We start from the raw sequence: 17,890 nt of genomic DNA, 5'->3' as shown, positions 1-17,890 counted from the left end.
GTACTGGAGGCCATATCTCCAGAAGGATATAGATACTCTAGAGAGAGTTCAGAGAAGAGCTACTAAACTAGTACATGGATTGCAGGATAAAACTTACCAGGAAAGGTTAAAGGACCTTAATATGTATAGCTTGGAAGAAAGAAGAGACAGAGGGGATATGATAGAAACTTTTAAATACATAAAGGGAATCAACTCGGTAAAGGAGGAGAGCATATTTAAAAGAAGAAAAACTACCACAAGAGGACACAGTTTTAAATTAGAGGGGCAAAGGTTTAAAAGTAATATAAGGAAGTATTACTTTACTGAGAGAGTAGTGGATGCATGGAATAGCCTTCCTGCAGAAGTGGTAGCTGCAAATACAGTGAAGGGGTTTAAGCATGCATGGGATAGGCATAAGGCCATCCTTCATATAAGATAAGGGCCGGGGGCTATCCATAGTATTCAGTATATTGGGCAGACTAGATGGGCCAAATGGTTCTTATCTGCCGACACATTCTATGTTTCTATGTCTTGTATAATTAACATCAGTGGCCTGCAAACCCATAAAAAATTGGAAAGTATCATTATAAACACCAGCAGGGTTCTCATAAGCAACAGGCAAAAATAAACAAACCAGTGTAGTATTCAGCCTTGGGGTGCATTCACATCACCGTTTTGTTTTCCATTCTTCTGATCCGCCAGAAATACATAAAAAAACTGATCTTTTTGAGCATCAATCACGCTCAGTTAGGCTGCGTTCACACGGGCGAGATTTCCGCGCGGGTGCAATGCGGTAGGTGAACGCATTGCACCCGCACTGAATCTGGACCCATTCATTTCTATGGGGCTGTTCAGATGAGCGATGATTTTCACGCATCACTTATGCATTGCGTGAAAATCGCAGCATGCTCTATATTCTGCGTTTTTCACGCAACGCAGGCCCCATAGAAGTGAATGGGGTTGCGTGAAAATCGCAAGCATCCGCAAGCAAGTGCGGATGCGGTGCGATTTTCACGCATGGTTGCTAGGTGACAGTCTATAAACTGTATTACTTTCCCTTATAACATGGTTATAAGGGAAAATAATAGCATTCTGAATACAGAATGCATAGTACAATAGGGCTGGAGGGGTTTAAAAAAATAAACTCATTAACTCACCTTCTCCTCTTGATCTCGAAGTTCCCGGTCTCTTCTTTACTTGAGTTGTGGGCTAAAGGACCTTTGAGTTGAGTTTACTGATGAGTTGTGGGCTAAAGGACCTTTGGTGACGTCAGATCTCATGCTCCAATCACATGGTCCATCACCACGGTGATGGACCATGTGATTGGAGCATGAGATCTGACGTCACCAAAGGTCCTTTAGCCCACAACTCATCAGTAAACTCAACTCAAAGGTCCTTTAGCCCACAACTCAAGTAAAGAAGAGACCGGGAACTTCGAGATCAAGAGGAGAAGGTGAGTTAATGAGTTTATTTTTTTAAACCCCTCCAGCCCTATTGTACTATGCATTCTGTATTCAGAATGCTATTATTTTCCCTTATAACCATGTTATAAGGGAAAGTAATACAATCTACACTACAACTAACCCAAACCTGAACTTCTGTGAAGAAGTTCGGGTCTGGGTACCAGTGTCGGTTTTTTATCACGCGCGTGCAAAAAACATTGCACCCGCGCGATAAAAACTGAACATCAGAACGCAATTGCAGTCAAAACTGACTGCAATTGCATTCCTACTCGCGCGGTTTTGCCGCAACACACCGGGACGCATCCGGACCTAATCCGGACACGCTCGTGTGAACCCAGCCTTAGCATCTGTCTGCACTAAAAATTACTGATCTGTCTTATTTTGAGGTTTGCGTAAGTGTGTTCATTCTGTCAGAAATCTGTTATTTTAGACAGGAGAAAAAGTCCTGCGACGTGGACTTTCGATCTGTTTAAAATAACAGAACTGACGAAAACGAATGCAAGCTGAATATAATGGATGTTCAAAATAATTTCCAAAATGGTGATGTCAGTGCAACCGTAGTGCCTACAGCAAAATAACTTGAAAATAGGGGCCTGCTGGCAGGCTGCAGACCCCAGTAGCATCAGACTACAGCAGAAGTGCATACTATAAAACATCAATTTTCAATTTGCGGGCACTTAGGAAGATGGAACCAAGACCATGCATGATGTTCAACTTTCATGCACACATGTCTCAGGTGAGACGGTTTTATTGTAAAGCATCTGATGGCAGAACCCCTTTAAAGGGGCATTTAGACTGCCAATTGTCGGGCAGATTATTGGGAATAAACATTTCTACGAACGCTTGTTCTGACTAATCTGCCCGTGTCGAAAATCATCTAATGAACATCCAAAACACTCATTCATCGGGGTAAATGATCTTTGGTGCAGACACCTCAGTCATCTTTTCTGGGCAGCAGAAATAAATATGTAGGAGGACGAGTGCTCGTCCCCATACTGTGGAGGGGATCGCTGCATGCTTCACTTCCAATGATAAGCACTGCACTAATGAGCAATTGTCGGGAAGGAAACGTTACTTCCCGACTATTGCTCATTAGTGCAGTGTAAAGGGGCTGTAAATCCCCCCTCCCCACTGAGAACACATCCATGAAGGAGCTGGCTGTGCATGCCCAGCCCAGGAAGCACAGGTCTTTAAGCCCACAGCTATTGAACGTTTATTGACACATTAGTGTGGTTTTGATTCAGCTTTTATTTGAATTAGCCAATATCTAAGTATTGTATGCACCTGACGTTTTTCGGCTTCCTTCTTCTGCACATCTTCTTGCTGCTGAAGGCGACACACACATTCTGCTCTCTCTGCAGACATCCGCTCTATCGTTAGCTTGTCCAGGACCCGCAACTGCAAAACGTTCAGTAACCAAGAATGTGACGCCAGAATATTACAGGATTTTGCTTTCTACACAGTGAGATTGTTGTTAATCACACCTGGTGCTGGGTTTTAGTGTCCATCTGTCCAAGTTTTACATTCATCTGGTCTTGTACAGTCACAATCTCTGCCTTTATTTCTTCTTTTGTGGCCTCTAACTGATTCTCAAGTTTATTTAGGAGTGGCTCACAACGACATCCGTTTATGGGAGCCTGGAGATAAATTGAAATGGGCAGGCGTACTTTAAATATCTAAATGACAGCAAATTATCTCTAAACCATAAAATCCATACCTATAGTTTCAGATCAATAGAATAAAAATGAATGCACATTTTCAGCAGTCCTATTAAATTTACAGCACAACTGTATCAAATGCATTTCCATTTGCAATACAAAGGACATTAATGTGTTACCTGCATAACCTTGCCATCTTTTCCCCTGTATAGAGTGTAAAGCTGGTAAGCCCTGGCCTCATGAGGAGGGAATGGTGGTGACGGAACTCTGTGTTTGCTCTTTCTTCTTTGGCTGGTTTGGTGGCCACCAGAAAAGGGCTGTTGATCTGCAGGTGATGTTGGATCTGACAGAGCTGAGATCTAAGTATATATGAAATACATGATTTTATACTTTATCACTTGTCTAAGAGATGTAACCACATTCTAGGTCAATAAAAAGCAATTTTTTTGTGAATGTTAAAACAGAACATCTATTTGTCAGATAAGGTAGACATAATGGGGGTCATTTATCAAACTGGTGTAAAGTAGAACTGGCTTAGTTGTCCATAGCAACCAATCAGATTCCTCCTTCCATTTTCCAAAGGAGCTGTCCAAAATGAAAGGTGTAATCTGATTGGTTGCTTTGGACAACTAAACCAGTTCTACTTTAAACCAGTTTGATAAATGACCCCCAATGAGTTGTCTAGCAATGTTCAGCTGCAGTTTCTCTTGTTCTAAGGCTTCCTGCACACGTGGATTGGAATCTGCCATAAACCTCAGTGAAATAAACGGAAACCCGCAAGGTCTCACTGGCCACTGTAAGATCTTGTGGCTGTTATATCATAGTTCATAATGCTATAATTTGAACTACAGCAGTTATTAAAATTTAATATCACTTCTTTAGTGGTACCCACATGATCCCAATAACTAGCGGGACTGGTCAACCATCTAATGTGTAAAGGTGCTTCCATACTCTCCTCTGATGGCAGATGTTCAAATTCAACTGCCCAATCCTTTTGTTCTCAAGGAGAAGAGTCTGGCAGTGGCTTTCTCTCCTCTTCCTGCTCTGGACACATGTTAGGCCATGTAGGTATGGAGGGGTTGGGAGACATAGCTATCAGGTAAACAATTTAATATGTATGGGCAGCCTAAGGCCATTTTCACAAAATTAGTGTTTGATCAATGATTTCCATCAGGGATTGTGAGCCAAAACCAAGTGCGGGTCAAAAATACAGAACAGGTTCACATTTTCCTCTATACCTTGTATCTATGTAGCCTCCACTACTGGCTCACAATCACTGACCAAACATTGACCTAGTGAAAGCGATCGAAGACATGCAGTTTACATTAGTTAACTGTTTTTATCAATATCCAACAGAAGGCTTAATGATTTTGGGGAAAGGTGTCTGGGGTATATGTAATACCCACTCATGCTGGAATGCAGTGACACAAGTGTCTGGTACCTTTTCTTTAGGTTTTGGTCTTTTTCCTTTCCTTTGTTTATTTCCTGCAGTAGAAGCTCGCTGTTCATCTTTACCATCTCCCTGTTTAGTAGCAGCTTGCTCACTACTGTGGGTGTCATCAGCTGCTGATATACTGGCCTGAAAGGACAGTTATGGCATTAAAAATACAATAAGCCAAAAATGTCTATTTTTCATGTCATGAAATCCAAAGGTTGACTTGTTCATTAGCATTTATGAGATCAGACAATAAACTCAATACACTCACAAAATATATTTCTGTAATGGAAATGAACTCCTGATTCAATAATATGACAGTTTACAATCCTGCCCGTTTTAAACAATCACACTCTTGGTCTAGACAGGCAGCATATTATTACATTTATTATGGTAAGTACATGTGTCTATATAGCACAGGCTGTGACCAATAACGCGTCAAGAAATATTACAGTAAACACATACCTTACTGTCTGCAATATCTTCCCTAGGAACTGATTGAGCTCGTCTCTCCTCTTTCAGCTTCTCTCTCTTTTTCCTTAAGCTTCTGCCACGGCTAAACCGTAAAACCTATGGAAATAAAGACAGCATTTGTGATGTTTCTGTATGAAAATGCCAACATTATCCTTGTCTTGTTCTAAATTATGGTAAGTAGTCTTTACCTACTCGTTCGGTTACAGTCTATGCTGCAAAAGTATTTATCAGAGACCATTGGGTGTTTCTACAATGTCATTTAGGACACATTGGCACTACCATCTGTTTGTTAGTTAAAAACTCAGCACTGTATATTTGTTCCAAGATATGTCAGTCAATGGTATCCTCTCTACATCTATAACAACTGAAATTGGAAGCTGGAAAGGATGATCGCTGTGGCCTTTGATCGCGTTGTGGTTATTCAGGCTGTCTGTTGGCTGAGATGATCTATTCTTCAGTCTTACAGCTTTACCTTGTGGTTAGTTTGCAGCTGTTAGACGGTGCACTCCTGTCTAAACAGACATTAAAAACAGGTCCACTGATTTCTGGCCACCAACATGTCCAAAAATAAGACATGTCCTATATTTCGACGGGCACTATTCACTGGCTGTTAAAAAAATATCCATGTGAACACCCCATAGACTTCAATCACTTGTTACAGAAATATCAGTCAAACGGGTGAATGAGCCCTAAGTAGGTGTTTACCCTTATACAGTCTCATGTTAATTAAAAGCACTGTGTGGATGGGAAAGTGCTAGCACTTTCAAGCTGGCAAGTGGGCATCAACATTTTAAATAAAACACTAATAACCTCATGTTCATCTTTATAAAATTTTGCTTACAGCAGTAGACCCATGTAGATGTGCAGTCCATGCCGTTCTTTCCTACATTTGCAGCATATTTCAATTATGTTCCCCCTCGTTTTTACGTTTGGCATTTTGCTGTAGTTTTGTGTAAATTGTGGCAAAACAAAAACTAGAAGAGAAGCAGGACCTTTGGTGATATCAAAGTCGTACACAAGGCTGTATTCCTAGCTGGTGCCAAGTTTAGATACTTCCTATCGGGGCTAGAACGATGGTAGTGGCTCCCACTGAAGTGAATGATAACAATGCTACAGTAGCCATCTCTGTGCATTACACAGTGGAAGGAGCTATGTGGTTCTGGCGCTGGAGCGGAGCGACTCACAAACAGCTGATCGGCACAGCTGCAGGGTGCTGAACCTCTGTAAATCAGATACTGATGGCCTATCCTGAGGCTATCAGTGTAAAAATCCCGGAAAGCCCCTTTAAGGTACAACACCTACAGTGCATAAAATATTACTGTATAGATACTTTGCCCAAAGGGGTTGTACAGGCCACAGAAAATGATGATGTATCCTGAGGATAGGTTATTAATATCGACACCCGTCAGCTGTATCAAGAAGCCGTGGTCCCAGAAACTATAAAGTGGAAGGCTCCATACACTGTGTAGATTCTGGTTCTAGCATACTGCAGCTCAGCTCCAGCTCCATACACTACAGTTTCCAGCACCAGTGGCTGGCTGAAACAGCTTATCGGTGGGGGTGCCGGGTGTCAGAACCCCACCAATTTGATATATTGATTACATATCCTGAGGACAGGCCATCATTATCTGTAGCCTAGACAACCCCTTTATACATGATTTGTTTTAGAATATGAGAGATTAATAATGTAATAGATAACATAATGTGGAAATTAGTATGTCATCTTATTTTTCCATTTGTACTGTGTCATGTTTTATCACTAGGAAATGTGTCACCAGAGATAGAAAGTAGATGCAGTTGGTAGATCGCTTTGGGAACTACTTTCAATAGTCCAGCACTTGACATTCCAAACAATTAGAAATCCGTACCTGTGGGGCTTTAGTGAGCAAAAGAGCCACATCTGAATTATTGTGGTGACGTGCCGTGTCCAAAGCAATTTGGCCTGCCTAAAAACAAGAGAAATTATAAGTCATTTAGTAGAACATTGTGTAAGTCTTTTTAATAAATGAATAAATTGCTGTAAAAAGAAAACATTTTTCCTCTTCAAATAACTACAAGAGGCACATATCCAGCAACTATGATTCACAGCTTTCAATCTTCAGTGCAGTCACCTGAAGAGGCCTACAACAGGCATAATGTAACAGTCAACCATTACCACCAAGTTTGTATAGCTTTGTCAGTGATTTGATGATTTCACACACTTTATACTGTAAATCTAAATTATACAGAATGTATTTCTTTTACATTTACTGTATTTTTGGACTATAAGACACTTTTCCCCCAAACAAAGTGGGTGAAAAGTGTGTCTTAGGCTAATTTTACATTAGTGTTTTTTGTGGATCTGTCATGGATCAGCAAAAACGCTTCCGTTACAATAATGCAACCGCATGCATCCGTCATGAACGGATCCGGTTGTATAATGTCTTCTATAGCTACGACAGATCCGTCTTGAACACCATTGAAAGTCAATGGGGGACGGATCCGTTTTCTATTGTGTCTATCCGTCTTGCTACGCACCACATCTCGGACAGAAAAACACTGCTTGCAGCGCAATGGGGACGCAACCAAATAGAACGGAATGCATTTTGGTGCATTCCGTTTCGTTCAGTTCAGTTTTGTCCGCATTTATGGGGACAAAACTGAAGCATTTTCTTCCGCTACTGAGATCCTATGACGGATCTCAATAGCGGAATTGAAAACGCTAATGTGAAAGAAGCCTTATATTCCAAATGCTAATGACCGCTTCCATTATGCATCTTCTAGTCCAAAAAAATACGGTAATTGATCATAAAAATGTACATTGTACATAAAAATGTACACCAAGCAGTTTGTTTTTTGTATTTTTTGTATTATTTTATAATTATTTTATTACAGTATTTCCAAAGAGAGCAAAAATATGGAAAAAAAAACACAATACACAAATATAGTATAATATTGGTCAAAGCAGATGTGGGTTCAGGATATTACATGGTTTCAGCAATGTGGTTTTGTAGGTCTACAAAATGTTTCCTGCCATTTCCCATATAAAAGAGTCGCCTCTAAAAGAAATACCCAGAAACTCTGTCTTCAGCGCATGGCAACTGTAGTCATGTTCTGCTTCAGGCCTGAATATGAAAGTACTAGAACTCTAGTAAAAAGCTAAAACAATACTCTTATTTTCATCCTGGGTAGAGGATGAATGTAATGTTTTGCAATGGAAATACCGACAAATGTCTGGAAAAAATCTGAGATAAGTTAGTTCTTAACCACCTCCGGACCGCCTAACGCAGATTTGCGTTCCGGAGGTGGCAGCCCTGCGCAGAGTCACGCATATATGCGTCATCTCGCGATGGCCGAGATTTCCTGTGAACGCGCGCACACAGGCGCGCGCGCTCACAGGAACGGAAGGTAAGAGAGTTGATCTCCAGCCTGCCAGCGGCGATCGTTCGCTGGCAGGCTGGAGATGTGTTTTTTTTAACCCCTAACAGGTATATTAGACGCTGTTTTGATAACAGCGTCTAATATACCTGCTACCTGGTCCTCTGGTGGTCCCCTTTGTTTGGATCGATCACCAGAGGACACAGGTAGCTCAGTAAAGTAGCACCAAGCACCACTACACTACACTACACCCCCCCCCCCCCCGTCACTTATTAACCCCTTATTAGCCCCTGATCACCCCATATAGACTCCCTGATCACCCCCCTGTCATTGATTACCCCCCTGTCATTGATCAACCCCCTGTAAAGCTCCATTCAGACGTCCACATGATTTTTACGGATCCACTGATAGATGGATCGGATCCGCAAAACGCATCCGGACGTCTGAATGAAGCCTTACAGGGGCGTGATCAATGACTGTGGTGATCACCCCATATAGACTCCCTGATCACCCCCCTGTCATTGATTACCCCCCTGTCATTGATTACCCCCCTGTAAAGCTCCATTCAGATGTCCGCATGATTTTTACGGATGCACTGATAGATGGATCGGATCCGCAAAACGCATCCGGACGTCTGAATGAAGCCTTACAGGGGCATGATCAATGACTGTGGTGATCACCCCATATAGACTCCCTGATCACCCCCCTGTCATTGATTACCCCCCTGTAAAGCTCCATTCAGATGTCCGCATGATTTTTACGGATGCACTGATAGATGGATCCGATCCGCAAAACGCATCCGGACGTCTGAATGAAGCCTTACAGGGGCATGATCAATGACTGGGGTGATCACCCCATATAGACTCCCTGATCACCCCCCTGTAAAGCTCCATTCAGATGTCCGCATGATTTTTACGGATGCACTGATAGATGGATCCGATCCGCCAAACGCATCCGGACGTCTGAATGAAGCCTTACAGGGGCATGATCAATGACTGTGGTGATCACCCCATATAGACTCCCTGATCACCCCCCTGTAAAGCTCCATTCAGATGTCCGCATGATTTTTACGGATGCACTGATAGATGGATCCGATCCGCAAAACGCATCCGGACGTCTGAATGAAGCCTTACAGGGGCATGATCAATGACTGTGGTAATCACCCCCCTGTCATTGATACCCCCCCTGTAAAGCTCCATTCAGATGTCCGCATGATTTTTACGGATGCACTGATAGATGGATCGGATCCGCAAAACGCATCCGGACGTCTGAATGAAGCCTTACAGGGGCATGATCAATGACTGTGGTGATCACCCCATATAGACTCCCTGATCACCCCCCTGTAAAGCTCCATTCAGATGTCCGCATGATTTTTACGGATGCACTGATAGATGGATCCGATCCGCAAAACGCATCCGGACGTCTGAATGAAGCCTTACAGGGGCATGATCAATGACTGTGGTGATCACCCCCCTGTCATTGATTACCCCCCTGTAAAGCTCCATTCAGATGTCCGCATGATTTTTACGGATGCACTGATAGATGGATCCGATCCGCCAAACGCATCCGGACGTCTGAATGAAGCCTTACAGGGGCATGATCAATGACTGTGGTGATCACCCCATATAGACTCCCTGATCACCCCCCTGTAAAGCTCCATTCAGATGTCCGCATGATTTTTACGGATGCACTGATAGATGGATCCGATCCGCAAAACGCATCCGGACGTCTGAATGAAGCCTTACAGGGGCATGATCAATGACTGTGGTTATCACCCCATATAGACTCCCTGATCACCCCCCTGTCATTGATCACCCCCCCTGTCATTGATCACCCCCCCTGTCATTGATCACCCCCCCTGTCATTGATCACCACCCCTGTCATTGATCACCCCTCTGTAAGGCTCCATTCAGACATTTTTTTGGCCCAAGTTAGCGGAATTATTATTTTTTTTTCTTACAAAGTCTCATATTCAACTAACTTGTGTCAAAAAATAAAATCTCACATGAACTCACCATACCCCTCACGGAATCCAAATGCGTAAAAATTTTTAGACATTTATATTCCAGACTTCTTCTCACGCTTTAGGGCCCCTAGAATGCCAGGGCAGTATAAATACCCCACATGTGACCCCATTTCGGAAAGAAGACACCCCCTCAGTTATTCCGTGAGGGGCATATTGAGTCCATGAAAGATTGAAATTTTTGTCCCAAGTTAGCGGAACGGGAGACTTTGTGAGAAAAAAATTAAAAATATCAATTTCCGCTAACTTGTGCCAAAAAAAAAAAATTTCTATGAACTCGCCATGCCCCTCATTGAATACCTTGGGGTGTCTTATTTCCAAAATGGGGTCACATGTGGGGTATTTATACTGCCCTGGCATTCTAGGGGCCCCAAAGCGTGAGAAGAAGTCTGGTATCCAAATGTCTAAAAATGCCCTCCTAAAAGGAATTTGGGCACCTTTGCGCATCTAGGCTGCAAAAAAGTGTCACACATCTGGTATCGCCGTACTCAGGAGAAGTTGGGGAATGTGTTTTGGGGTGTCATTTTACATATACCCATGCTGGGTGAGAGAAATATCTTGGTCAAATGCCAACTTTGTATAAAAAAAATGGGAAAAGTTGTCTTTTGCCAAGATATTTCTCTCACCCAGCAAGGGTATATGTAAAATGACACCCCAAAACACATTCCCCAACTTCTCCTGAATACGGCGATACCACATGTGTGACACTTTTTTGCAGCCTAGGTGGGCAAAGGGGCCCATATTCCAAAGAGCACCTTTAGGATTTCACAGGTCATTTACCTACTTACCACACATTAGGGCCCCTGGAAAATGCCAGGGCAGTATAACTACCCCACAAGTGACCACATTTTGGAAAGAAGACACCCCAAGGTATTCCGTGAGGGGCATGGCGAGTTCCTAGAATTTTTTATTTTTTGTCACAAGTTAGTGGAAAATGATGATTTTTTTTTTTTTTCATACAAAGTCTCATATTCCACTAACTTGTGACAAAAAATAAAAACTTCCATGAACTAACTATGCCCATCAGCGAATACCTTGGGGTCTCTTCTTTCCAAAATGGGGTCACTTGTGGGGTAGTTATACTGCCCTGGCATTCTAGGGGCCCAAATGTGTGGTAAGGAGTTTGAAATCAAATTCTATAAAAAATGACCTGTGAAATCCGAAAGGTGCTCTTTGGAATATGGGCCCCTTTGCCCACCTAGGCTGCAAAAAAGTGTCACACATCTGGTATCGCCGTACTCAGGAGAAGTTGGGGAATGTGTTTTGGGGTGTCATTTTACATATACCCATGCTGGGTGAGAGAAATATCTTGGCAAAAGACAACTTTTCCCATTTTTTTATACAAAGTTGGCATTTGACCAAGATATTTATCTCACCCAGCATGGGTATATGTAAAATGACACCCCAAAACACATTCCCCACCTTCTCCTGAGTACGGCAATACCAGATGTGTGACACTTTTTTGCAGCCTAGGTGGGCAAAGGGGCCCATATTCCAAAGAGCACCTTTCGGATTTCACAGGTCATTTTTTACAGAATTTGATTTCAAACTCCTTACCACACATTTGGGCCCCTAGAATGCCAGGGCAGTATAACTACCCCACAAGTGACCCCATTTTGGAAAGAAGAGACCCCAAGGTATTCGGTGATGGGCATAGTGAGTTCATGAAAGTTTTTATTTTTTGTCACAAGTTAGTGGAATATGAGACTTTGTAAGAAAAAAAAAAAAAAAAAAAAATCATCATTTCCCACTAACTTGTGACAAAAAATAAAAAATTCTAGGAACTTGCCATGCCCCTCACGGAATACCTTGGGGTGTCTTCTTTCCAAAATGGGGTCACTTGTGGGGTAGTTATACTGCCCTGGCATTCTAGGGGCCCAAATGTGTGGTAAGGAGTTTGAAATCAAATTCTGTAAAAAATGACCTGTGAAATCCGAAAGGTGCTCTTTGGAATATGGGCCCCTTTGCCCACCTAGGCTGCAAAAAAGTGTCACACATCTGGTATCTCCGTACTCAGGAGAAGGTGGGGAATGTGTTTTGGGGTGTCATTTTACATATACCCATGCTGGGTGAGAGAAATATCTTGGCAAAAGACAACTTTTCCCATTTTTTTATACAAAGTTGGCATTTGACCAAGATATTTATCTCACCCAGCATGGGTATATGTAAAAAGACACCCCAAAACACATTCCCCACCTTCTCCTGAGTACGGAGATACCAGATGTGTGACACTTTTTTGCAGCCTAGGTGGGCAAAGGGGCCCATATTCCAAAGAGCACCTTTCGGATTTCACAGGTCATTTTTTACAGAATTTGATTTCAAACTCCTTACCACACATTTGGGCCCCTAGAATGCCAGGGCAGTATAACTACCCCACAAGTGACCCCATTTTGGAAAGATGAGACCCCAAGGTATTTCGTGATGGGCATAGTGAGTTCATAGAAGTTTTTATTTTTTGTCACAAGTTAGTGGAATATGAGACTTTGTAAGAAAAAAAAAAAAATCATCATTTTCCACTAACTTGTGACAAAAAATAAAAAGTTCTATGAACTCACTATGCCCATCAGCGAATACCTTAGGGTGTGTACTTTCCGAAATGGGGTCATTTGTGGGGTGTTTGTACTGTCTGGCCATTGTAGAACCTCAGGAAACATGACAGGTGCTCAGAAAGTCAGAGCTGCTTCAAAAAGCGGAAATTCACATTTTTGTACCATAGTTTGTAAACGCTATAACTTTTACCCAAACCATTTTTTTTTTACCCAAACATTTTTTTTTTATCAAAGACATGTAGAACTATAAATTTAGAGCAAAATTTCTATATGGATCTCGTTTTTTTTGCAAAATTTTACAACTGAAAGTGAAAAATGTCATTTTTTTGCAAAAAAATCGTTAAATTTCGATTAATAACAAAAAAAGTAAAAATGTCAGCAGCATTGAAATACCACCAAATGAAAGCTCTATTAGTGAGAAGAAAAGGAGGTAAAATTCATTTGGGTGGTAAGTTGCATGACCGAGCAATAAACGGTGAAAGTAGTGTAGGTCAGAAGTGTAAAAAGTGGCCTGGTCTTTCAGGGTGTTTAAGCACTGGGGGCTGAAGTGGTTAAAGGGGTTGTCCAGGACAGAAATAAATGACTGCATTTTTTTTTACCAAAATAGCGCCACTCTGTTCCATGGATTTTATGTGGTATTGCTGGTCATTTCCACTGGAATCAATGGGACTGAACTTCAAAACAAGGCACAGTCCATGAAGAAGAAGGCAACATCTATGCCTTTTTTTTTTTAAGACAGACATACTTCTCTCCATGCCTCAGAACTTCCAAAAGAATATCTTCTTATAAGTTACAAATAAATAGTCAAAGTCTTGTAGCAATTTACTGTACGTGCAGTAACACTGCTGATCTTAACAGGAGCATGGAGATCTGGCAGTGTCAACATTTTAAAGAAAATGAGTCATTAGAAAATGAGCAATTGTTTAAATCATGTTTTTATGTTAAACATATATATGTAATATATATATATATATATATATTTAAGAATTTTTATTAATTTTTTTAAATTTTCCATGTTACTATGTACCATATTTTTCACCCTTTAAGACGCATCTGCCCATAAGACGCACCTAGGTTTTAGACGAGTAAAATAAAAAAATATTTTTCATTAGACCTCTGATCAGACCCCAATCAGACCCCCAATGTTAATAAGAACCCAATCAAAAATTAGATCAGACCACCAATGTTTATAAGACACCCACTCAGACCTCAGATCAGACTCCCAATGTTAATGATCCCCATTCAGACCTTTGGGGGCAAAAAAGTGTGCCTTGTAGGGTGAAAAATACAATATATACTTTCATAAATGTATATAATCCTGCAATTACTTCCTGTACCGTACAGGTAACTTTTGAGTAGCTATTATCATTATCACTACAGGCAGAATTACAATCAGGGCCATTTCTAGAGGCGGGCGAGGGGTGCGACCGCCCGGGGCGCATCCCTCAGGATAGAAGAGGGGGGAGCCGTCAGCAGGGCCCAGCGCCGGAGGGGGCCCTTTCTGTCCGGAGGCAGCAGGAGTGGAGATGAGCGCTTCCATTGTGGAAGCGCTCATCTTCAAATTCATCTGCATCGCCATCCTCAGGACAGCGATACAGATGAGCAGGGGAGAGGCGTCTCCCTTGGCCCTTCCTCTGATAGGCTACAGGCTTAGTGCCTGTAGCCTATCAGAGGCCGTTGCAGGCGGCGCGATGACGTCATCGCGCCGCCTGAACTGTACAGAGCGGGACACAGGCCGGAAGAGGCCTGCATCGCATCGCTAAAAGCAGCATAAGGTAAGTATATGTGTTTATTGTTTTTATTATAGTACAGTATGACAAGAAGGGGGGTGGGGGCCCTATATACTGGCACAATATGGAGGGGGACTATGGGGGCCCTATATACTGACACAATATGGAGGGGGCACTATGGAGAAGAGGGAAAGCACTATGGGGGCCCTATATACTGGCACAATATGGGGGGGCACTATGGAGAAGAGGGGACGCATCTACTGGGGGCCCTATATACTGGCACAATATGGAGGGGCACTATGGGGGCCCTATATACTGACACAATATGGCGGGGGCACTATGCAGAAGAGGGAAAGCACTATGGGGGCCCTATATACTGGCACAATATGGGGGGGCACTATGGAGAAGAGGGGACGCATCTACTGGGGGCCGTATATACTGGCACAATATGGGGGGACTATAGAGAGGAGGGGAAGCACTATGGGGGCTCTATATACTGGCACAATATGGAGGGGGCACTATGGAGAAGAGGGAAAGCACTATGGGGGCCCTATATACTGGCACAATATGGGGGGCACTATGGAGAAGAGTCGACACATCTACTGGAGGCCCTATATACTGGCAAAATATGGGGGGGCACTATGGAAAGGAGGGGATGCATCTACTGGGGGCCCAATATACTGGCACAATATGGGGGGGGCACAATATACTGGCACAATATGGGGGGGCACTATGGAGAAGAGGGGAAGCACTATGGGGGCCCAATGTACTGGCACAATATGGGGGGGGGGCACTATGGAGAAGACGGGACGCATCTACTGGGGGCTCTATATACTGGCTCTCATTATGGGGGGCTCTATGGAGAAGTGAGGGGTAAAGGAGCACTATGGGGGCATTTACTGGGGGCCCTATTTACAGGCACGCATTATGGGGGGCACTATGGAGAAGTGGGGCAGAAGAGCACTATGGGGGCATTTTATAGGGGCATTTAATACTGGCAACCATTTTGGTGCCACTATGGGGAAGGGGGAGAGGAGCATTATGGGGGCATCTATGTGGGGCAGTCTATAGGGTCATTTTATACTGGCACATTATAGAGGACACTATGGGGACAGGGGAGGAGCACTATGGGGCATCTTCTGGAGGCACTATATAGGAGTATTTTATACTGTCACAAATTATAGGGGCACTATGGGCACCTAAGCTCAACTGGGGGCACTAAGTGTTTTTTCTAGTGGCACACAGTACGGGTCATTGGAACACATGAGGGCATTCTGGGAACATTGGCTCAACTGGGGGCACTAAGATGTTTTGTTTTTTTTTGTCTTTTTTTTACTGACACACAACGGGGCATTTTTTGCACTGGCACACACTATAAATATAATTATTACTACCCGGGGCATTATGGTGGGCTTTATTACAACTGGGGGACTATGGGAGCATTACTACCGTACTTCTGGGACACAATTACTGTTGGGGGCACTGTAGAAGCACTATTACTACTAAGTGCACTCTGGCACAGTATTATCACTATTGTTGGGATTTTTGGGAGCACTATTACTGTGGGGGCACCCTGGCACAGTATCAGCTTAGCACAGTTATTTTTGGGGGACATTTTGGTTACACTATTAGTGTCAGGGACACTATTTGCTGGGTGCAATTATTTTTTAGAGCATTGTGTTCCAATATTTATTGAAGGGGGCGCTATTTGTGTGTAAACAGTATTTTCAGGAGGTTTATCAGTTTATGCAGTATAGTTTTGGGGGTGCATGATGGGATGTTGAGAAAGTGGGAGGATGATGGAAAAGCAGGAAACTAAGATGTCTGTCAAACTCTGCAGAGAGAAGAGATGGCTGAAATAAATCATCATGGCGGTCTGGTCTAAATGGAGAAGATATAGAAAGAGAACATATACATCAAAGGAGACATCACTGGATGTAAGAGGTATGCGGGGCTGTATTAGGCTACTTTTACAACTGTGTTAGTGATTCTGGCAGGCTGTTCCAGCTGAGAACAGCCTGCCGGAATTCACTGGATCTGGCACTGCAGACTGAATGCCCGCCGCCCCCATCAACTACAATGGGGTACGGCAGAGATCCGCGCTTTTTTGATGTTCGCCCTGTTGGTAAATTTCCTTAGAAACTGCCCTGATTACAATGACATGTAACACCTCTGCATAGTTAACACAGAATCCATTATTCACAGCAGGTGATATCACAGCTCATGAACGCCCTCTTGACGTCTACACAGGTAACATAGCATGTCTTGAAAACTCTCTCATAGAAGTCAATGGGGTGAGCTCCTGTCCATTGTGTCTATGGCCCATGTAACTACTCTTAAAAGACAGGAAGTCTTAACATATTTTAGGCCTAGTGACCACTGTGAAAATTGCAGGATTATATAAATAGTAGCATGGAACATCTTTAAAAATATGTTTAACACAAAAACGTAATTTAAACAATAGGTCATTTTCTGATGACATTCCTTTTAAGCTGCAGACACCCAGAATAATCTTACAGGTTTCCATCTATTGCTTTGGATAAATTAGTGTTTGCAAATGTAAACTAGATTGACGTTAGTCTTTACAGACCCATTAACTACGTCATAAAGACCTAACAGGCAACCTCTATTGTCTAAATAATAATTGATAACAAACAACACAAAATAACCAAACTTACCACAATGCTTGGGTAGTGTATGTAGAAACAGTGAGATACACTTACATTATTAAGAAGGGAAGCGTCAGCTCCAGCTTCTAGGAGCACTTTAATAACCTTTCTATGATTGAGAGCAGCAGCAACATGGAGTGGGGTATCACCTGCCTGCATAATTTGCAAATGAAACCAATGAGATCACAATAAGTTCTTCACATATTAAAAGCCTGATCGACAAATGGGCAGCTACTGGTTCCATGGGTCTTCAGTCAACCATGCTGCTTAAAGGATCATTATTCTGAGCAAGCTGGACAAGCCCTTTTAGGGGTGGTTTTGGCAAACCTCCCTTTTGGGCAGACATGTGAAGAGAAGCATACTTACCAGATTTCTCAATCAGCTGGCCTTAACTGCTCCTCTGCACTCCCAGGATGTAAACATTTTGAAGCTGCTGCAGCCAATCGCTGGCCGCAGTGGTGACCTACTCCCCTTGAGTCATATGACCATTCGACATGAAGCAAGGAGAGCAGGCCAGCGATGGGCTACAGTGACGTCAAAATGGAAGTTTACA

At 42.7% G+C, this 17,890-nt stretch overlaps 1 protein-coding gene across 5 annotated transcripts in view; it reads right to left on the bottom strand.

Annotated features, from left to right (window-relative positions):
• Positions 1-17,890, bottom strand: part of ANKRD6 (ankyrin repeat domain 6) — a 175,318-nt gene that overhangs the window by 12,987 nt on the left and 144,441 nt on the right. For all 5 annotated transcript variants that reach the window (XR_005778310.1, XM_040428759.1, XM_040428760.1 and 2 more), the window contains exons 8-14: positions 17,392-17,490; positions 6,878-6,955; positions 5,001-5,105; positions 4,542-4,679; positions 3,280-3,459; positions 2,927-3,079; positions 2,727-2,840 (exon numbers count right to left, since the gene is read on the bottom strand). Coding sequence is in view for 4 of the 5 variants with exons in the window: in XM_040428759.1 (XP_040284693.1) it covers positions 2,727-2,840; positions 2,927-3,079; positions 3,280-3,459; positions 4,542-4,679; positions 5,001-5,105; positions 6,878-6,955; positions 17,392-17,490 (867 nt within the window). In the remaining variant the exon portion in view is untranslated. The remainder of the gene's footprint in view (positions 1-2,726; positions 2,841-2,926; positions 3,080-3,279; positions 3,460-4,541; positions 4,680-5,000; positions 5,106-6,877; positions 6,956-17,391; positions 17,491-17,890) is intronic.

This window comes from Bufo bufo, chromosome 4, assembly GCF_905171765.1.
Source record: "Bufo bufo chromosome 4, aBufBuf1.1, whole genome shotgun sequence".
NCBI classification, from domain to species: domain Eukaryota; kingdom Metazoa; phylum Chordata; class Amphibia; order Anura; family Bufonidae; genus Bufo; species Bufo bufo.
Note: the sequence above shows the minus strand (reverse complement) of the source record. Positions and strands in the feature narration are given on the sequence as shown.